Here is a 21,973-nt window from a genome sequence, read left to right on the forward strand (position 1 = left end):
CACCCTTGTGTTGCAACTCTGCCATTTAATCCATGTGATCACCAGTAGTTTAAACATTTTTTCAAACAGACGTGGTTTAGTTGTCCAACATCGGAAGGATTTTTTTCCCTCCGAGAAAGGAGCCAAAATTTTCCCGTCAGGCACCTAACCAACTGTATTCTTGGAATCAGTGAAATAAAAATAAAAATAAAAAACAGTATGAGAAGAAGTATTTGGTTGCAGTGCAATTTTATTTGCACTGGTACAAATGCATGGGAGTGCAAATTCTCGTTTAATTTTGTTTTGGGTTTTATTTTATTCTGCTTTATGTTGTAATTTACTTCACTAGGAATGACTCCCGTATCAAGTACGGGACCACTAATCTGAACTATTTCAAAATTTTAAATTATTTATATTAGACATTTGGGTTAAGCTTTTTATTTGATTTAAGAGACTTACCATGTTTTATCTGGAGAATGACCATACTAAGAGACAACTATAGTATCATTTAATTTGAAATTTACTATTTCACTATAAAAAATTAAATTAGAAAAATTAATATGGATCTTACATCTTTGTAATTGATAATTTATTTTGATTTACTTTGTTTGAAAATCACTATTAATTTATGTTGTTTTTAATATGATTTAAGAGATTAAATGAGGTTTTATTTGTAAGCAATAACCCACTTTAATTGGTATTTACTATTTATTTGATAAATTTATTTCTAAAGGCTAAATTAGGTTATGCTTCCACAAGAACTCTGTCCACGTCTACCACTATAACATCGCATCCATACATGGAGAACATCTCATCCTCGTAAATAATATTATACACGGGAAAATACTCCCAATACACGGGGGGTAGCGTATTGTGGGTAGATGTGGGCAGAGTTCTTGTGGGTAGGAGATCCGTTGAAACTCACACCATTTGTATTAATTGTTTAGCCATTTTTATGAATTTCATTTATTTTTATTTTTATCAATTTAATATTTTTAAGTTAAATTGTTTGTTTGATCATTATTTGAAATGGTTGTTTGAATAAAATTCCATTAATACCATAACATTTAAAAAAGTGAAGTTATCACTTTTTTCGTGAATGGACAATGACATGTGTCTTAAGGATGGAGGTTGTTGCCTGAAGATCTTCCTTTAATATATATATACTGCAATCAAACAAAATAATCTAAAATTTAAAACAAAAATAGGTCAGAATTTATACTCGAATCATTTACACTGCCATAGTTTTGCATTGCAACCAAAACGCAGCCTTAGGAGGTAAACATGGTTCAGCCATCCAACTGCATTTTACCCTCCTATCGAAAGAAAAGCTTGAATGTAGTAAACACTTTATTTTATTTTATTTTTTACGTTCTTTGCATTCTAATTTAAGATACAAAAACAAAATATTGCTAGCCAATTGGACACACAAAAAACACAAAGTTTAGCTTCTTTAGAATATATAGAATATGAATGAAAGTTCTTATTCCCAAATCATGGTAATTACATCTCTCCCGAAGAAAATAGTTGTATGGAGACCATTCCATCGTCAACCTCAAAAACATTGCTCTCCTTTCAACTATAATATGTATTTGTTTTTTTTTGTATTTTTTTTTTTGAAAAAAGAACCTTCTCTACAGAGTTGCAATGCATGCATTAACGATAATCAAGAAAGCACTTGTTCTCATCTTCCACACCTGAACTTTTGCTCACTGATGGCTCCCACGAAAAACTCCCATTAGAAGCACCACCTTGCATACCTTCTGCCATAAATTGTTGTAGTTGGCTGCTTTCATGTTGCACCCTCCCACTTATCTCCAAGCACAAGCCGTTACTTGGTCTGCTGTTCTTTTGCTTCCCCACAGAGGGCTTCCTACCAGGGCCAGGGTCTACAAAAACTGGTTGAATTCTGCCGGTTGGGTTTGGTTTAATACGATTCAACTCTCTTTCATCACGTGGCCGTAATATTCTGTTATCCAATTCTAATTCTGAGGCTTCATCTTCATTCATCACCACCTGCAAAAAAGGACCAACATAGCCTAAATGATTCAAGAACAAGATGTGTTTGTACAATTAGAGGAAAAAATATGTTTGTGCAGAACACAATTTTATATTGTAGATATCCAATTGGCTCTGAAAGTAAAAAGCTATGACAAATATATTTATATTGAATATCTTTCTCTGGTCATACTCAATATCATCTATTACAATTTCCACCAAATTTTCTGGCCAATTAGTTACATGAGGTTATTTCAGTAGATAATCACAAATAACATGGAGGAAGAAACAAGAAAAAGATGATTTTGATCCAAAGGCTGTGCATTGGAAATTCAAAATATTAGCAAGAAAGAAGGTTTTGCAACACCAAAAGAAAACACCATACTCTAGTTTAATAGTCCATTTGGCAAAAGGAAGAAAGATCACAAGATACAACCTTACGGCCAACCAAGTCAAATGTCACAACTACTTTACTACGTCGAGCTCGCTCAGCTTCTTCAATCTCCTGTTGTTTCTTCTTTAAAATTTCCTTTTCCTGAAACCAAGGATAAATAAACTAGTATCAAGAAAACCTTGTAGCATGTATATAAAAAGAAGAGCACATAGAAGTTTTAAGGCTTAACATGATTTTCTTGCAGCCATAGATAAAATTAAGACTTGATGAGGAAAAATTAAGCTCCCTACCAAAAACAAGAAAAAAAAAAGCTGCAAACATTAAGAAATTCACTGTAATATATATATATATATATATACATGCAAACATTTATAGGCCTAAAGCCAAGAGGTCTCCAAGTAAGCTTAACCTATATCAGCAAGTTCAGATTGAGGAGAGTTGAAACTAGTTGTCCAGCTTATATGGGCTTCATATGGTACCTAAAAGACTTTTTCCAATCAAAGCTTTACAAGATTTGACTCTAAAAATAATTTTCTATACACACTGCAGGTATTATTACACTTTCATAGGAATTATGAGAACTCTATATTGAACCTATTGACTCGATAATCAGAGCCTTCTTATTTCTCCTTTATTTTGCCTAGTAATTTCCATGCCTACACCCTTATCTCCATAACTAAAAGTTAGCCTTAATACCCTTTCAGAACCTAGTAACAAGACCCTCAAAATCACTTATCATTTTCACCTAAAATCTTCTGCTTTCCCACTATCGGGTTATGTGATTATTTCAGAAGCTTTAACTCTCACAATTCATCTAGAAGAGAGACTATGCTTAGCAGTCATCATATCAAGCCAAAAACCAACTTGAAGTCTTGAACTAAGACCATTTTTGGAATCTGTAACTCATCTGTGTGTATTTGTGTGCACCAATGTTTTAAAAGGTTAAGGGTGAGGTGAGGAGGTAGGATATTCCAATTTGTGAGGTTTAATCCTCATGAAATCTCATTCTTTCAAGAAAACATAAAAAAAAAAATCAGAAAAAACATGTATTCATAGAAGTGTGTGTATAATATATATATATATATATATATATATATATATATATATATATATATATATATATATATATAAAGAAGAATCTGTGGATGAATTAACCATCATGTAAACAAGGATCACAAAATACTAACAAAACAAGAAAGCCAGTAATTTAACAAAACCTCCAAAACATATAAAAAAGCAACTAAATACATTCTTACAAATCCTTTAAGAGTAAAGGATAACTCTTAATATAAAACAAAACCTCAAACAGTGTGACAAATCCTTCAAACGAGCCTCAAGGCCAAACACTGACATGCATGTGTATGTATTGTGAAGCAAGTGAAAGCATAGAAGATCAAGAATTTAGAATGTTTAGGGAAGTAGTTGTCGACAGTTGTCTGGCTTGGAACACTATTTTGTTAACTGATATTTACAAATTTGTTTACATAATATACATACATAGGTGTGTGTGTGTGTGGCATTGGTAGTAGTACAGTGGTCCTTAAATTATGTTACTGTAGTATTAATTGGTGGTTGGTGTTAAATTAGGTGACCTGAGTATGAAGTTGGCAAAAATCATGGCACAATGCTTTTCAGGAAGATGCAGTTTGGAATTGACATCCAATAGATATTGACACTAATTCTGAAATGCATCACATCTCATTTTCCATTATTAAAAATCTTTTTTGGTATTAAGTTGGGAAGCTGCCTTGCAGTTCTTATACATGCAAGGCATGTCACAAATACGTGTAATTATATAGGGTACAACAAATTAAATACCTCTGGTGATAGCCAGCTATTTCCCTCGATCTCATAATAGTCACTTTGGTCATCAATGACTGTAGTACGTGCAGCAGAGTTACGATCATATTCCACAAGTTTCTTGGCAAAGGCTTCAGCTGCTGCCTCAGCATCTGTAGCGGGAAGAACAGCTTCATCTAGGCCAGCATATGTGCTTCCTTCCCTCAGTACAAGAGCCCCACAGAAACTGCATGGGCCCTCACCTTCTTGTTCACAAACTATTTTGCCACAAGATAAGCAATTGCTCACTAGCCTATGCCGGCGGGCTTGGCATGAACATGGCTTTCCTTGCTGAAATACAACTGATCCTTTTGCAGCCTCTGCAAGTGAAATGACTTTTCCAGTCTTTTTCCTTCTAGAACCTTCTGGGTTTCCTTTATGGGAACTTCTGGACTCTGAGGTTGAAATTGGGATTTTGTTCCCCTGATCACTGGCCACCATTAGCTCTTTGGATGTTCGAGATAACTTTTTTGTTCCACTATTCAAACCTTCATCAGGAGGCGGTTTCATGTAGGCATGCAATTTAGTACTCTGCATGTTCAAGGTGCTGTTGCTGTGATCTGTGTAACCCCTCCGTTGTAAGTATTCCTCAATCACACTTTGGCCAGTTTCCTGACCAATGATATTCTGCATTATAACATGATAGCTTTCAGATGTAACCATTTCTATCATAATATTGAATCAATATAAACAACTGTTCATTATTTTTATTTTCTTTCTATCATGAACAACAGATAAAAAAATTATTTCAGTAGTTAAAAAACAGAAAAGTAAAACAACTATTAATTTCATGCAAAGAAAATGACAAGGAGGTGCATGGTGCAGAATTACTAGAAAATTTCAATACCAAATTTTGTAGTCATATATGCTACATGATTGTGTACCATGTATGCTTCAAATGACCCATTAACCTCTCCCTCTCCCCGCTTCACTTTGATAGTTTGACGGAGACAGTTTCTTCTCACCATCTCCTACCTGCAACTCTCAACAGAGTAGGTAACTATGGCCAAACGATCAATAGAGCGAAGTGAGAACCACTAACGCCATGGATTGTTTGAGAAGTCTCAGGTGTGGCCTGTTGGGGCTGGCAAACAAGACCAGGTGTGGCCAAACGATCAACTCTCAGTTGTTTCTTCTCCTCATCTCCCTCTCCCTTCCTCATTTTATCTTTTTCCATCTTTTTCGCTGCTTTTTAACTTGCAAGAGGTAGCATGGAGAAAAAAAAAGGAGATAGCACCAGGTTTTGTCGAAGACAAATGGGTTTTGTGGCAGTCCAACTTCTGTCATTCAAATCTTAGCTTCTACCCATTGTAGCCATTCAAGCTCTTTCATCTCTTGCTTTCTCTGTTATTTTTTTATATCTCCTTTTTATTTTTAGATTTTTCAGGTTTTTTTTTTGCTTTTCTTTTCTTCTTATTCTAGTCTTTTGAGGTTGTTTCTTTTTTTCTCACAAGTCAGGTTTTTTTTTTTCTTGTATAAGGATTTTTTAGATTTAGAATTTTCAATATTTATAGAATAGTCGAATTCGAATCGATTTGAATATTTTATATTTTAAACAAATTCGAATTCAATTTATATTTTTGAATGACTGACGGATATCGGATCGAATTTGAATAAGCTATTCTTTAATTGGAATCGAATACGAATATCGTCTGATTCGATACAAATTCACTCCGTTTAAGTGTGCAGTCAGCACAAAGAAATTGGGTTTAAATGAAATTCTTACAAGCTAGCTCTAACACAAATGTTGTAGAGAGCAGAATACTAGGCAATCTAAAAGTAACACTTTCCATTGTTATGGCTCTAAAGGTTAAGCAGCCTAATTTGATTGTTTCATCAATCCTAGGACATTCAGAATGAGTCAACCATGTAACATTTGGTATCAAAGCCTATCCTATGCATTTGAGTTAATGCAACACAAAGGCCTACCAGAGAGGGCTGAGAACTGCCAAAGGGAACATGCTACCTATCACTAGAGTGGGATCCATAATGGAAATAGCTATCTGCCACTGGCTGGCTGTGGAGTACAATGTGTTCTAAAAATTGTAATCATATCGTAAATTGTAGAGAAAATTGAATCGTGAATCATATCATAAATCACAAAATAATTTCTATTTTTTACAAATTTGTCTAAAAATTAAATATATATATGCTAAAAGGTTAAATATATATAGAAAAGTCTATCCTATTTTTAAATTATATCTACCATTTATGTACCTAAACCAATAGAATTTACCACTTATACAGTGGAAATCTAAGATGATATAATCACGTTTAACTTGAAAGTCAAATAATGCACATGCAATGACTCTTTATTCAACATATGACAGAAAATAAACTCAATATATGAACTTAAAGTCATTAAAACAAATCACCCTTGCAAAACTAAATATAATCAAAACAAAATGACAAAGTTGAAAACTAAATCTTAATTGAATTGATTCGAATCATAATGAATCGTATAAATCGTAAGATTCAAACAAAAATCATAAGATTTTTGCATAAAAGGATTCAGAAAACTGTAAAGTGATTTCATTAAAAAATCAATTAAAAAACCCCTGTACAAATCATATCGTAAATCATAAGACTGGAGTATGGTGTTAAGTTTATGTCCAAAAGGTTAAAATGTTAAATGGCTTGATTTGATGTGTTCCATCAGTCTTGGGGCTTTTGGCATATATAATGTGTTATGGGCCCGGGCGTAGGATCTCGTCACGGGTCGGTCCACGAGGAGAACCTCTAGCATCCCCTTGCCCCTCCCTTTGCGTACATACCCTATTGTGGCAACCTAATGGGTGATTTGTCCAAGAGATCACCCGAACTCTCCTCACTCTTCCTTTGACTGAAAAACTGAATGCCTTTATTCCCAATTCACAGCTCCTTAAATAGGAGATTACAAGAGGTGACTCCTTATTGAATTCGACTAGGCTAGGATAATCCAACTTTAAATCAAACTCCTACTTCTAATAGGTAAACAACTCGTACTAAGAACAGAACTTAACTCCTATTTCTAATAGATAAAGTAGGAATAGATGGGATAAGGTAAGCTGGTGGAGAGCTGGCAAGATAAGTTGTCGCGTGGGCCCCTCCTCATTGCTGCTACCGGCGGCGGCGGTATATCTTTCCCACGAATGCATCCATAACATCACACCCCTCCTAGGCAACGAGCTTGTCCCCAAGCTAGAGATCTGGATAGGCGTTGTGAAGATCCGACCAGGGAATCCAGGTGGCCTCAGTTGATGGTAGTTCGTCCCACTCCACTAGGACTTCTAGGGTACCCCGATTGACGCGGGACCGGACAAGAGCCTGAGGTTGGAGAATGGGTCTGCCGTCCTTTAAGGGTGGTAGGGGAGGTACCTTATCAGGAGTAGTCCCTGTAAATGGCTTGAGTAAGGACACGTGGAAGGTATCATGGAGTCTGTTGTGTTCTAGTAGCTCGAGTCGATATGCAACCTTCCCGATCTGTCGTAAAATCTTGAAGGGCCCGTAGAATTTGGGAGCCAGTTTAGGGAAAGCTTTGCGTCTGAGGGAGTGCTACTGATAGGGTTGGAGCTTTAGCCATACGAACTGTCCGGGTTCAAAGGTTACTTCTCTGTGGCGCTGATCGTAGGCGTTCTTCATGTGTGCCTGAGCTTGCTATAAGCGTAGGGAGACTTCGGCTAGGAGGGCATCGCGGTCCTGTAGGCTTCGATCCACTTCTTCCAACCGTGTTGAACCGGGTTCGTAAGACAATAGACGGGGAGGGTCCCGACCATAAACAACCCGGAAGGGAGTCATGCCAAGAGAGGAGTGATAAGACGTGTTGTAATAGTATTCGGCCCACAGAAGGTACTCCACCCAACGCCGTGGCTGGTCTCCCACAAAACAACGGAGGTACATCTCTATCTTTCGATTTACCACCTCCGTTTGGCCGTCAGTCTGCGGATGGTAGGCGGAGGAGAAGGCTAAGGTTGTTTCCTGTAGTCGAAATAGCTCCTTCCAGAAGGTGCTAGTAAAAATTGGGTCCCTGTCATTGACGATGGATTCGGGTAGCCCATGCAATTGGAAAATATGGGTGAAGAAGGCATGGGCAACTGAAACCATGCTATATGGGTGGGATAAGGGAAGGAAATGAGCATACTTGGAAAAACGATCCACCTCCACGAATAAGACTGATTTCCCGCCAACCTTGGGTAGGCCCTCAATGAAGTCCATGGAAATATCGGCCCAGATCTGAGTTGGGAGTGAAAGTGGTTGGAGAAGGCCTGCTAGGTGCAAGTTTTCCCACTTTTGTTGTTGGCACATAGAGCAATTCTGAATGAAGTCCCTCACCGAAGCCCTCATACCCTGCCAGTGGAAATCAGCGTGGATGTGATGCAATGTTTTCTGGACACCTTCATGCGTGGAGTTGTGTATGCTGGAGATGACGGAGAGAATTAAGGGACAGTCGGCTGGGACCAGTTTAGGTTGGTCGTTCCGGACTGTATTTTCTGGACAAGATCGTTCCACTCTGGTGATTGCGGCAGTGTGTTCCGGATGTCTTCCAGCAGGTTGGGTCAATGTTGGGAGATCGCATGGAGGAGCATATTGTCTTCTTCTTGGCGAGACAAGGCATCTGCTGCACAGTTCAAGGTTCCCGCCTTGTAGTCCACTCGAAAATCGAAACCAAGTAATTTGTTGACCCAATGTTGTTGCAGCGAAGTGGTAAGCCGTTGTTCCAACAAATATTTGAGGCAGTAGTGGTCTGTCTTGACGACGAAGGACCTTCCCCATAAGTATGGCCTCTAGTGCTGCACTGCCTTAGCCAGCCCAATCAGTTCACGTTCATAGGCGGGTAATTTAAGGTGGCGGTCAACCAGTTTGTGGCTGAAGAAGGCAACCAAATGTCCTTGCTGTTGTAGTATGGCGCCAATGCCGGTGCCAGATGCATCGCATTCGACTGTGAACTCGAGCTCAAAGTTTGGCAACTGTAGAACCGGCGTGGAGGAGAGGGCTTCTCTTAAACTCGCAAAGGCTCCATCGGCTGTATTATCCCAGTGGAAGGCATTTTTCTTGAGCAGATTGGTTAGTGGGGCCGCCAAAAGCCCGTAATTCTGTACGAACTTGCGGTAGTAACCCGTCAACCCTAGGAACCCGCAGAGAGCCTTGGCGGATTGCGGTTTGGGCCATTCCTTGATCGCCTGAATCTTGGAGTCATCCACAGTGACCCCTTGCCCGCTGATCACATGTCCTAAGTAAAGGACCCGGCGTTCCCCAAAGGAGCATTTGGATCGCTTAAGGAAGAGTTGGTGTTGTCGTAGGAGTGCAAAAACGATCCATAGGTGCTGCACATGTTCTACCCATGACTTGCTATAGACTAGGATGTTGTCAAAGAATACCGAGACAAATCTACGGAGGTGGGAGTGAAATACCTCGTTCATCAGGGAATGGAACGTGGAAGGAGCGGTGCTGAGGCCGAATGGCATAACTAGGAATTCAAAATGGCCATGATGTGTTCTGAAGGCTGTTTTCTCTATCTTCGGGAGTCATCCAGACCTGGAAGTAACCCGACCGAAGGTCTAATTTTGAGAAGTATTGGGCGCCATGGAGTTCGTCCAATAGCTCATCTACGATGGGGATAGGAAATTTATCCTTGACCGTCCGGCTGTTAAGCTCTCTGTGGTCCACAAAATCTCCAAGTCCCATCTTGCTTGGGTACCAGCAGAACCGGAGAGGAGAAGGGGGAGCGGCTGGAACGGATGATCCCCTGTTGTAACATATCCGCACACTGCCTTTCTATTTCATCCTTCTGCCGGTGAGGGTAGCAGTAGGGTAGGACGACAACGGGATCTGATTCGGCTAGCAGAGGGATTCGATGATCGCAGGCTCTGGATGGTGGGAGCCCCTTGGGTTCTTGGAATACTGTAAAGAAATCCGTGAGAAGCCTCTCCATATCCGTTGTGCGCAAGTTCTCACCTTGAAGTGTATGCAACTGCGTCTTTGTTCTTATCCTGGTTCCCTGCCATGTAACCGGTTTCCCATCCAAGTGGAATGTCATTGTCAGGGCGCTGAAATCCCATAGGATTGTCCCTAGAGTGATCAACCACTTGACTCCTAGGACGATGTCGAATTCATCCAAGGAGAGTACGAATAAATCAGCAAGGAAAGATTCTGATCCGACCTGAATTTTGGTGTCCTTGCAGATTCCAGGGCTGTGAACTCTTTCCCCGTTTGCCACGGCTACCTGTAATTGCGGCCTGATTTCTATCGGTAAGTTTAACTGGCGGGCAATCTGTTCACTGACAAAGTTGTGGGTGCTTCTGTGGTCTACGAGAATGCGTACTGGTTTCCTTGCTACCGGTGCCCTTAGTTGCATGGTTTGTGAGGTTTTGATCCCCGTGATTGTGTGGAGGGAGATCTCGGGATCTGATGCTGCAAGTTCATCCTCGTCCTCTTCGGGTTCGTCTACCAGAAGACATAATAGCTTCTTGCACCTATGCCCAGAGGAGTACAGATCATCGCAGTTGAAGCAATGTCCTCTTGCGTGTCGTTCTGCCATCTCGGCTCGGGACAATCGTCTAATGGAGGGTGTTGTCCTGCTACTCCCTATACTTGATGCCGACCTGGAAGGGTTACCGGTCAAAGGCCTTTGTTCCCTGCTGGCGGTTGAAGAAGGAGACACTCCTGCTGGCTTCGAAGGTGCCCAGGTCATTGTTGGCCGACCTATACTGAGGGTTCTGTGGGTGAGCTGTAGTTTCCGTTCGAAGACGCATGCGAGGTTCATTGCTGTGACCAGGTTGGGAGGGTGTTGCATCTCCACGTCCACCCATAGGGGTTCTGCTAACCCTGCGGTAAACATATCTACTTGCTGATATGGGCGTACCGAGGCTGCCCTGGCAAGAAGGGTTTGGAACTGGCGTTGGTATTCTGCCACGGTTCCAGTTTGCTTGAGGTTAATTAACTCGCCCAGCGGGTTGCTTGTCAACAGGGGTCCAAACCTGAGGAGGCAATAGGATTTAAATTGCTCCCAACGGAGCCTTGGTTCTTCCTGCTCCAGACGGTAGAACCAAAGTTGTGCCTCCTCCGTTAGGTGGAAGGCGGCCAGACTGACCTTGTCTTTGTCATCAGTGCGCTAGTTACGGAAGAACTGTTCGCAGCGATATAACCATCCTAATGGGTCTTCGGTGCTGTTGTAAGATGGAAATTCTAGCCGACTATACTTGGGAATAACTGTGGCTGTCGAGGCAGCGATCTGATGTTTGTTGGACGTCTCTGCCCAGTCCGGTCGATGACTATTGGTGGTGGCGGTTTCCTCGGAGTTCCTTTCTTTGTTAGAGAGAAACGTTTCCAGCAAGTGTCACGGCTCTCGGACATCGTCTTTGACCTCACGAACTTCCATGCTGGTTTCTGCGAGCCTATGCTCTAGTTCGTGGACCCTGGATGATAGCGGCTCCAGATCTCCCATGACAGTAGGTTCTGATACCAAGATGTTATGGGCCCGGGCATAGGATCTCGTCACGGGTCGGTCCACGAGGAGAACCTCTAGCTTCCCCTTGCCCCTCCCTTTGCGTACAGACCCTATTGTGGCAACCTAATGGGTGATTTGTCCAAGAGATCACCCGAACTCTCCTCACTCTTCCTTTGACTGAAAAACTGAATGCCTTTATTCCTAATTCACAGCTCCTTTAATAGGAGATTACAAGAGGTGACTCCTTATTGAATTCGACTAGGCTAGGATAATCCAACTTTAAATCAAACTCCTACTTCTAATAGGTAAACAACTCGTACTAAGAACAGAACTTAACTTCTATTTCTAATAGATAAAGTAGGAATAGATGGGATAAGGTAAGCTGGTGGAGAGCTGGCAAGATAAGCTGTTGTGGCAAGATAAGTTGTCGCGTGGGCCCCTCCTCATTGCTGCTGCCGGCGGCGGCGGTATATCTTTCCCACGAAGCATCCATAACATAATGTCCATAAGATTAGCATGGTGGAGATGAGGATGTTGAGCTGGATGTGTAGTTAGCTAGAAAGAATAAAATAGAAATAAGCATGTTGATGGGAATTCAACTGTAAACTCAACAGGTGAAAAATGAAAAGTCAGACTAAAAATTGTTCCCTTTACATGCATATAACTGCCTATTGTAAGAAAGCTTTGTCGCTTCGGAGGCATCCAATAAAATTGGAATATACAGAGAAGATTAGCATGGATGATTCTGAGCAAGGATGACATATACAAATCGAGAAATGAACCAGTAAGAAAGGTTGATCTGATGTAACATCCAAGTTCAGGGTTCTGAAAGAGCTAAGGATGGTCAGAAAAAGACATGAACTGAAGAAGTGCGAAATGGTCTGAGTACTCCATGAAGAATATGACCATTCATAGACTAGAATGACAGTATAAGATTTGTATTTCTACCCCTGGTAGATGATATAAGACTTTCTTTAATTGAGAATAGTTTGGTTATTATGGGGTCCAACTAATTCATAGGCTAGCTACTAAAGGTGAGAAAAAATGGAAAATTAACATGATGACGATTAACTTCCTAATTAATTAAAAGCTAATGGATACATCAGATGCACGGAAGAACTTCGAATCAAGTTCCTCTGGTTTATAAATGAGTAAGAAAAGGAGGATAAGGAGGGAAGTACCTAAAGATATACAAGATAAAATCTATCCCTCGGTAATTATAAATAATAGAGCATACACCAATATCCCATAAGTTCATAAAAATAAAAAAATTCATCACAGCTCTGGGAAAACAGGAAAATACAGAAGAGCCATAAGACAACAACAAGACCTCATTAAAAAAGCATTTGGGAACTAATAGGACGAATCAGAGAACTTCGTCAATCACTTCTACAAGCGAAGGGAAACCTTAATCCGCATTCAAAGATTTCAGAGGAAATTATATCAATGGATTCAGGTACAATAAGGACTATCAAGGGGACCCATCAATTTACAGACTAAAAACTTCTTGGATGACAAATTAGTAATCTATTAAGGAATCCAATCAAAAAAAGGAAAAAGAATAAGGAAGCTTGTACATATAGAACTGTAGTATCAACAACGAAAATAGTAAAGGAGACCCGAGAAATTACGTTGAGATACTCTTTGGCATCTTCCGGGGGTGCCAGTTCACAGTACGAGACGAGGCCAGATATAATATCGCCATCCAAATCTAAACCAGACTCCACACTTCTGCAGAGTCGCAACAACGCCTTCTCCAGCCATTCTCCCGATCTCTGAGAATTCATTCTCCCTCTTTCTTTCTCACTCTTAGAGTTCTCGACGGAACAGCCACGACTGTCCGGCTCCGCGCTCAGAGCCTCAGACCGTTCTCAGGTCAAGTGATTTCATAATTTACGCAATTACGCCCCCCACCCCCCCAAAAAAGGGAAAAAAAAGAAAAAGAAAATGCAAGGCATCAAATCAAATGGCCGGTGTTGAACTGATCCGTTTACCCAGACCCGAAATAAATTATGTTTTTGCATGATGTCCCACAATGTCCCACAGCATATCTCCGCCGTGTATTGGGAATATCTACCGATGAATAATGATGATGTCATCATTAAGAGATGTAACCAATACACGGTGGAGATGTGTTGTGGGACGTTGTGGGGACAATCTTGTGGGTGACTGATTTGAACTCCACTGGATAGACGTTGTTTTCAGCTAATCCAACTCGGAGACCGGATGTTGTGGGGGCAATCTTTCATCTGTTTTCACAATGCAAAAGAAGAATCTGACGCCAAGTTTCGAGGAAAGGTAAATATCAAAATTCGATTTTACATTAATTTCTTTTTCTTTTTTTTTTCTTCTCTCTTCTATGATTGTTATTTCTTTGTTATGCTTGTGTTTCTTAATTTGCTTGTATAGTGATATAAGTTTAAATTTACATCTAGTCAGGTCTTTCGTGTAGGTTGAAAAAAGTTTTTAATCTAATTTTGACGAGAACTAAGTATAAACTGATCAAATGATATCCCCCACCCCTAATGATCCTGTAGTATAGCGTAATCATTCCACTTCTAAGAATCCAAGATAAAAAAAAAAATGTTCAAGAAATATAGAAATCTTACCTGGATGATAAGATAGTTTTCTGAGTAGTGTTGTTTTGTGAATTTCAAGTATCACTTTTAATCTATTTGTGCATATTTAAGGAAATTGGACCAAACTGGCCAATCCTTAAGCGATGGGATGTTCCTTGGAAATGGCAAACGGTTCTCCTGATCATGGCTTCATGTGGTTTAAGGTGCACTCTTTCTGTATGCTACTAGGCTATGTAAAGATTTCTATTTATCTTCATTTATTGTATGTTACTCGACCATGAAAGATCTATATTTATCTTCATTTCCTGTTGCTTTGATAGCATATTAAAGTTTTGTCATAGAACTGAACTGATTCTTTTTCCAGGCAGTTTTGTTTTGACAGGATTGGTCGAGGTAGCACTTACACCATATCTAGGATTCCAGATTGGAGAACTGAGTTTGGATGAGAAGGCAGAAGTATTATTTGTGGACCAAGCGTATGGATCACTATCCCTGCTTCTTTGTAATTCTCATTGTGGTTTATTTTCTAGGATACCTCTGTAAGGCAGTCTGCCATTTGGCATGGTACACATGGATTTTCCAGGACACCTCAACTGTAATATGACCTTATAAGACAACAATAACAAGCTTTTCTTATTGGTTTATAGTACCAATATTTTCTCTTGTCCTTATTCTGGAAATATCTTTCAGATTTTTTTTTCTCCGAGGAATACTAATTGAATGAATGGTTATAATCATGGTTCAAAGTATTGATATGCTTGATACTCAACTTTTCTTTATATATGTTTGTTAAGATGAATATTTAACACTTGAATCTATTAAACAGGCCTAACCCTAAGTATTCAATGTATCAATGACCCTGAAATGATGAAATCCGATATGTATCTTACAATACACATCAATACATTGCAATACTCTAAACCTTGGTTATAATGAAACAATTTGATCTTTTGTGCATAGGATCTCCTTAGTTGGTTCCATCAAATACCCACCTATTTCCATGTACAAACTACAAAATACATGGTCTATGCCTCTGGTGAACTGTGTTTGTAGTTCACCAGATAACTACCCTAAACTCCCTTCCCCCTCCAGTTCACCATAGACGAAAGTATACTTATTGACTTCTATTTCCTGCATTAGTGTTTGAAATCTTTAAGTGTATGATTGCTTCTTTTTTCTATCTGCAATATGGCGGCATTACCACTGCACTTGTACTTGGAGTTGTATATGGTCTCACCAACACTTTCCAGCCTCTTCCAGACAATCTTTTCTGCTATATGGTACATCTATGAAAATGTAACTTCATATGTTGAGACTTGATGCTTCATGCACTCAGAGGCCCTGATATCTCACATTCATGCCCCATGCTTCATATTGCAGGAATAGCAGAGGAAATATTTCCTTTTCAGTTTTATTCATGCATGGTTTCTAAAAACATGTGATTTTAATATTCAAGGCAGCCATGATAAATCTTTGGTTTCATGTGATAATGTGATCTTATTTTCCTTTTTTGAGAATAATAATTATATGCTTATAGAGATATTAGGCTGAATGGGTAGTCACTTTTCTTTATTTGTTCTCTTATTAGTTATTCTTTTGTTAGTGGGCCTTATGCTTATGAGCCTGTTTTTTATTTCTTCTTTATGTTATTGAGTTAGCCACCCTATTAGGGGCATCTTTGTAATTATACATTTAATTGAGATTAGATCTAATAAAATATACTTAGGGGACTGGAGAGAGGATTGATCAACTCTCTTCTCCATCTCCCTCTTCCTCCATTCTCTTCTCAGTTCTGAACCATTTTCTTCCTCCTCTTCTTTTCTATTTCTTTTGATTAAAACTTATAATTTACAGTTTTATCTTCCTTCTATTCTGATTCAACATAATATGTAATTGTTTAAGAGTTGAAGGAACCTTTCAATCTACAGAAAGGGTGGCTTTATGGGCAGGAATTGGTCTTGTTGGTGCTCTTATTGCTATTGTGTTAACACTTAACAGGAGCTGCTATGGCTTTGTTTAGTGGGGGGAACCCAACCCACAAAGAGAGGTTAAAATTGGACATAAATTTGTTTCTAATTGGTTTCCAGGATAGTCTTCAGTGGCTTGTTTTGAAACCTCACAATTAACTTTTTGTACTTACATCAATGTCTTGTCATATTCCAAGTAAAAAAGGATAATATAATAAGATAGTATTTTCTGTATTCAGCTAACTGGGTGGACCTGACAATTTCTTGATGGGAGTAAGAATTAATTATTTGAACTTTTATTTTTATAGTAAATTAATTGATTGGGAAAGAGAATCAATTAAATGTAGAAGCATAAATAATTGCAAATAGTGCTGAATTTATTGTAGTTGATTATATTAAATATTATCAAATATAACAAATATACAATTCATGCTAAGTTTTGGTCTAAGAATCATAAATCTAGTAACATATCACAAACTCGTGAAGAGAAGATCCCTTTAAGTGTCCTTTTCATGTACACACATGTATGCTTGCTATCACTTATGTATGTGTTTATCTAGGACAAAGAAATAATTCCTTCTCTTTTTAACATATGATTAACAATTTTACAGCTTGCATGTGCTCTCTACTTTATTTAACTCTCTTTGTCACTTGTTTGTTTTCAGGTTGATGCTCCAGTTAGCTTGTTGCCATTGATTGGCTCTTCAAATATCAGTATGGTATTAATGTCATTAACTTTTAGCAATATTGTGGGTCTGAGTTGTAACTTGTTTAACTCAAATGTAACTCCATTTAAGGCTTCATAATTAAAAAAAAAAAACAAATTAATGACATCCTTCTCTGTTTGCATTCTAGTACTGCCTGTTTAGTGGGAATAACAGGTGTTTTGACTCCATTACTTGAAGAGACTGTATTTCGAGGATTTTTTATGGCGTCCCTGACTAAGTGGTAAAATGAATTCCTTTTATCTTTTCTAATGTGTAATTGTTTTATTGAATTTTTTAGTAGCAATATTAGGCAATGATCTTGGATAACCAGGACCAATTTTGGGTCATGGCCCTTTAAGTTTCTTGGTATCAGAGTGCTGGTCCAGGATCAAATGTTTCTATGTAATTGCTTCTTATACATTATATTTATTGAGGAACCCTGCTATCTTCGCCTAGATTTAAAATTCCAGTCCATTTGACTGAAGACTCCATGAAGTAAATAGAAGCTTGGCATAACTTTTATTAAATCTCAGATGAATGTACACTATAGATTTAATGGAATTTGGTAGCTAAACGAAGAAAGCAGAAATAAATGCAAATAAAGATAGAGCCAAAAAGGACAAAGTATCTTACTGTATATTATATTTTGCTGAGAAACTATACTATCTTGACCGGGATTCAAAAGCTCCATATGTTTGACTGAAGCCTCAATTGAGATGAAGGCTTGTTGGATCTTCATCAAATCTTTAATACATGCAGAGTAGATTGTAATATAATAGAATCAGAAAACCATAGGCACCAAAAAGAAAAGAAAAGAAAAAGAATAAACTCAAATACTCAATTAAGCCAAATTGGCAATGCCTTATGAGCTATGCATATACTTGAAGAGCTTCTAGATGCTCCAGTGCGACCTAGTTGGAAAGGAAAAACTATTAGGCTCAGTTTGGAAAGAGTACAAATACAAATATGTACAGTGCAAATTCATACTAAATGATACAAGATACAAGGTTTTGCACTCTACATATTTGTATTTGTACTATTTCCAACTGAGCCTTAAGTGAAATTGATTGAATCCTCAGGAATACTCAACATACTCATCATCATCATCATCATCCAAGCCTTATCCCAATTATACGTGGTCAACTAATCACGAGAGTTTGGCAAAAGTTTTAGTGCCTGCTGCAAACCTGACACAACCCTCCTTTATCCAGGCTTGGATATGGCAGGAAATCTTTTTTTCCTCCTACAGTATGAGGGCTAACTCTATGAACAGTTGTACCATATTATATTTCGTGCTACTCGTATTCACTGAAGCTTTCTCTTTAAACAGTGGGTTACTGTTAGTTCTGTTTGGAGTTCATGATATCCAATTCTTTTGAGATGGTTAAAGTTTTATATTCACTTTACCATTTAATTTTAGGACATTTATTTTCTTCTTTTCTGTATGTCTTTGGTATCATGTGGTGATGGCAGCTAAGCAATGATTACATGGCACTATTTTTCTTATAAATATTTGCTAGTTTCTGAGCTCTGCATTTGTGCTCTAAACTTCTAATTATCTATATCCGTTCTACAGGTTTCCAGCACCAGTTTCTGTCATTCTAAGTGCTGCAGTTTTTGCTCTATCCCACCTTACTCCTGAGAGTTTCCTCAGATATTTGTATTAGATTATGCATTTATATCCGTAGTTTATTGATTTTAGTCATGCTTATCCCACCGGATATGATATATCACGATGCTTACATGGTTGAGTAATGGTAATAATGATACATAAATATGTTGGCTCTAGTTCATAATGTACAAAAAGTACGAGTAGTACAAATATTAGAAGTTACATAGCATACTTTGGTGGGTGTGTTACTTATATGTTATATCCTGTCACACCACGAAAGTTTCCTAAAGTAATACAAGTTTTATGGATGTGAATGAGGAAATTGGTAAGCCCTCTGGATGTCCTGCTGCAATTCTTCTCTTTGGTTTTTTATGGAAGGTCAATCCCCTTAGCCATGACCATGGTTGTAATGGATGTATGTAAAGGTCCTTTTGGATGAGGGTATTTGTGGGTGTCTAATAGTATCCCTGATAGCCAAGAGGAGGAAGGGATGCCAATGAGTGACTTGAAGATCAATTAATGCATCATTGAGGAGTGACTGGGTGTATTTGAAGCCTCTAAAAGGGAAGAATGTGCTAAAGTTCATTGATTGAAGTAATGAGAGGGGAGTTAGACTTGTGTGACTATAACAATATATAGCCTTAAGTGGAGTGAAATAGCATATTAGGATTTACATGGTATCCCCCAAATAGTTGCTATAATGATTTATTTGGTGGGAACTAGTTAAGGATGAGAGACTGGAGAACTATCATGTGTAGTGGGAGAAAAGGAGTTGTTTTACTGTGACTTCCAGAAATATGAGGTCTGCATGAAGCTTAGTTTTGATGGTAATCCATGGTAACCTCAAATTGTAGATCTATAATAAGAGATGGGAAAAAAAAGGCTCCTCTTAGTTTTATAAACCTCAATTTTTACTGTAGTCTATGGAAAAGCTCACAATAGAAAGATATTGCGCCGGGGGGGGGGGGGGAGGGGGGGGGCTTTTTACTTTGATATCAGAACTTCTGAGGTTTTGGTGTGAAGCTCAAGTCTGATTATAGTCTGGGAAGCCCAGCCATGAGGCATTTACAAATTATTTTTAAGTGTTCTTGGATAACCATCACTGAAGAGATCTTTTGAATGGTATTTGTGAGTAATGTGAATGCTACTAACTTGTCAAGCCCAGAGTTTGAAAGATAAAAATGCTACCAGCTATGTACTTATATGGTAACAGAAAAATATTAATTGATTATAACACCAAAAGCAGGTTATATAGAAAATAATATGTTTAGATTTGGGGAGAATAGGGGTTCAGCTGCATATGACATAATAATTGATGTTCCTAAAATCCTATAGTTTGTGGTTTAGTTCATAGAAGTGAAAATTTGGAAAATAATACTAGATCACAACTTAACAAGTTTGAGACCCATTGTGAGTCAAAATTGTGAGATTCAAATACCTATAATAGAACTCAAGTTTGAATAAAGAGGGTGGAGAAAGAAGAAAAAACATTTGTTTGAGTTGTAAGTTTCATTTTGGGTATAAAACCATGACTTCCAAAATACTCTTTTTTATTATGACTACAAACTTTAGGTACATGCATATGTATCTACATCGAAGCCTTTCCATTAGCATTATCAGTTATCTGTTTTGGGATTCTTCTTTTTATTAGATGGGAGAGATGTTTGTTGTTATCTTTAGCAGTCTGTTGTATCTTTCTTTTGGAGTGACCTACCCGAATTATATGAGTGTAAACCAGTACTGACCAAAAATTTGGCAAATCAATTATAAATTAGTTTCTTTTTAATCAATTATAGATGACTCCTCACTCCTCACATTAAGTAGCATCAAGGTGTCAGTTACCTTAGGCTATGTAAAGTTGGTGCAGGTTTAAACTTCATGTCTTCTCTAGAAAAGTTAACTTGACCATCTATTTATTGAGAAACCAACTAAATGTATTGGTTCATACAGGGACTGCACTGGGACTTTCTTATGCTCAAACTCGCAATCTTCTAACCCCCATCAGTATACATGCTCTCTGGAATTCAGAGGTGATCCTAGTTCTCACTTTTCTTCAGGTACACCAATTATATTACTTTTGGGTATTGTTTTGCTTGATGTGGGCCACAATCAGCATTCAGCACTAAACACCAACAGGTGGTGGATATGTATCCGTACTAAAGGGCCATTACCCACTGTTGGTCCTGCCTATTCAGGGTCTTCAGAGGGGTAGGCTGGATATGGTAACCTATGGCATTTTTTGCATGAAATAGCCCTTGTCAGACTTGAATTTGCATTCTCATGCTTGTCAGACTGAGGTTTTACCATTGCATCAAGCAATAGTCCCTGGGTATGTATCAGCATGGTACTATGAGACAAATTATTTGGAACTAAGGGTCTGTTTGGTTTGCAGTTGGAATCGGAATCAAAATCCTCCAGAATCGGAATCAGAATGGTCCATTCCCATAGTCTGTTTGGTTCTGACAGGAATGAAAATGGGAATTGAAATCAGCAGGAATGGGATTTCATTCCCAAGGGGGGGGGGCAGGGAATGGGAATGGAATTCCGATTCCATCCAACCAAACAGTTGGAATCGGAATAGCAAATTCTGATTCCGATTCCAGACCCCTATTCCCACGAACCAAATGGGGCCTAAGACCTTGTGATTAAGAAGCTTTTTGGAAGACCATTGATTTGATGGCCTTCTAGGTTGAAGATCTCCAAATCATTGTTCATCTGATGAATCAAAAGCGATCTACCATATGTTTTGTGATGACAAAATTTGCTTAAGTTGTTTTTTTTTTTATCAATTTTGCTTAAGTTGGTAGAAGAGCCCATTTGATCATTTGGTTAGTATAATCTCATTGTGACAACTTATTACTTATAAGATCTATGAACTGGTGATATGATATGTTTATCTGGATAGATGACGATGTAATTATACTGCTTCAAAAGAAGATGAACTGAGAATTTTGCTCACTCACTAGAAACTACTTCTTGATGTCAATAACAAGTACTAAATGGAATTCCATTGGTTATTCTTTTTCTGCTTCTGCAGCTCCAAGGATATGATATCAAGGAACTGTTGCAGGCCTCCTGAATGCAACACAAACCAATCTCTGTTTTTATAGAAGAGGGAAGGGGAGGTTTTGTAGGTGTTTTTCGTTTTTGATAAATGGGGGGGGGGGGGGGGGTTTTGTAAGTTGGCTTCTCCAGTTCTCTTTTCATGTGTAAATTTCTCTCTTTTTTCTTTCATTTCTGCTTTTTATTACAATAATGTAGAACAACAAGAAATAACTAGTGAAAGCCAATGTAGAATTTAGTATGTAATTATGTATTACCTTAATTCAATCACTGAAAATAAGAATGCAGGAATGTTTCAGGTTGACATCAGTTATGTTGCAGGCTGTCAATATTTTTACATTATTTCTCATTTAATGGATGTGACTGAAATATCTCCAAGTACTAACATCTTAATTGACCAATTTCTTGA

The 21,973-nt window shown here is 38.4% G+C and overlaps 2 protein-coding genes and 1 non-coding gene across 6 annotated transcripts; 2 read left to right on the top strand and 1 right to left on the bottom strand.

The window, feature by feature from the left end:
- Window positions 1-1,399: 1,399 nt before the first annotated feature.
- On the bottom strand, window positions 1,400-13,576 carry LOC148854227 (transcription regulator/ zinc ion binding protein). The gene is made up of 4 exons (XM_088986198.1): window positions 13,268-13,576; window positions 4,190-4,837; window positions 2,414-2,512; window positions 1,400-1,995 (listed from the first exon to the last, which is right to left on the bottom strand). The coding sequence occupies exons 1-4, from the start codon at window positions 13,421-13,423 to the stop codon at window positions 1,636-1,638; spliced, it is 1,263 nt and encodes a 420-aa protein (XP_088842324.1). The 5' UTR covers window positions 13,424-13,576; the 3' UTR covers window positions 1,400-1,635.
- Window positions 12,323-12,427, top strand: LOC148854228 (U6 spliceosomal RNA). Its single transcript, XR_016097123.1, has one exon. It is a non-coding gene; the product is annotated as a U6 spliceosomal RNA (small nuclear RNA).
- Window positions 13,577-13,852: 276 nt separating the features above from the next.
- Window positions 13,853-21,870, top strand: LOC148854229 (uncharacterized). Of its 4 annotated transcripts, XR_016113250.1 has the most exons (7): window positions 13,853-13,934; window positions 14,327-14,418; window positions 14,580-14,691; window positions 16,848-16,901; window positions 17,038-17,130; window positions 20,452-20,558; window positions 21,539-21,870. XR_016113250.1 is itself a non-coding variant. In XM_088986200.1 (5 exons), the coding sequence occupies exons 1-5, from the start codon at window positions 15,376-15,378 to the stop codon at window positions 21,550-21,552; spliced, it is 357 nt and encodes a 118-aa protein (XP_088842326.1). In that variant the 5' UTR covers window positions 15,314-15,375; the 3' UTR covers window positions 21,553-21,870. The 4 variants fall into 4 exon arrangements, 2 of the variants coding, with proteins under 2 accessions (XP_088842326.1, XP_088842325.1); XR_016113251.1 differs by lacking the exon at window positions 13,853-13,934 and having other exon boundaries at window positions 13,952-14,418; window positions 14,584-14,691; XM_088986200.1 differs by lacking the exons at window positions 13,853-13,934; window positions 14,327-14,418; window positions 14,580-14,691 and adding an exon at window positions 15,314-15,495 and having other exon boundaries at window positions 16,848-16,895; window positions 17,036-17,130; window positions 20,452-20,531.
- The last annotated feature ends 103 nt before the right edge of the window (window positions 21,871-21,973 follow it).

The sequence above is a fragment of the Nelumbo lutea genome, chromosome 4 (assembly GCF_056320005.1).
Source record: "Nelumbo lutea isolate HS-2025 chromosome 4, American lotus-T2T, whole genome shotgun sequence".
Taxonomy (NCBI): domain Eukaryota; kingdom Viridiplantae; phylum Streptophyta; class Magnoliopsida; order Proteales; family Nelumbonaceae; genus Nelumbo; species Nelumbo lutea.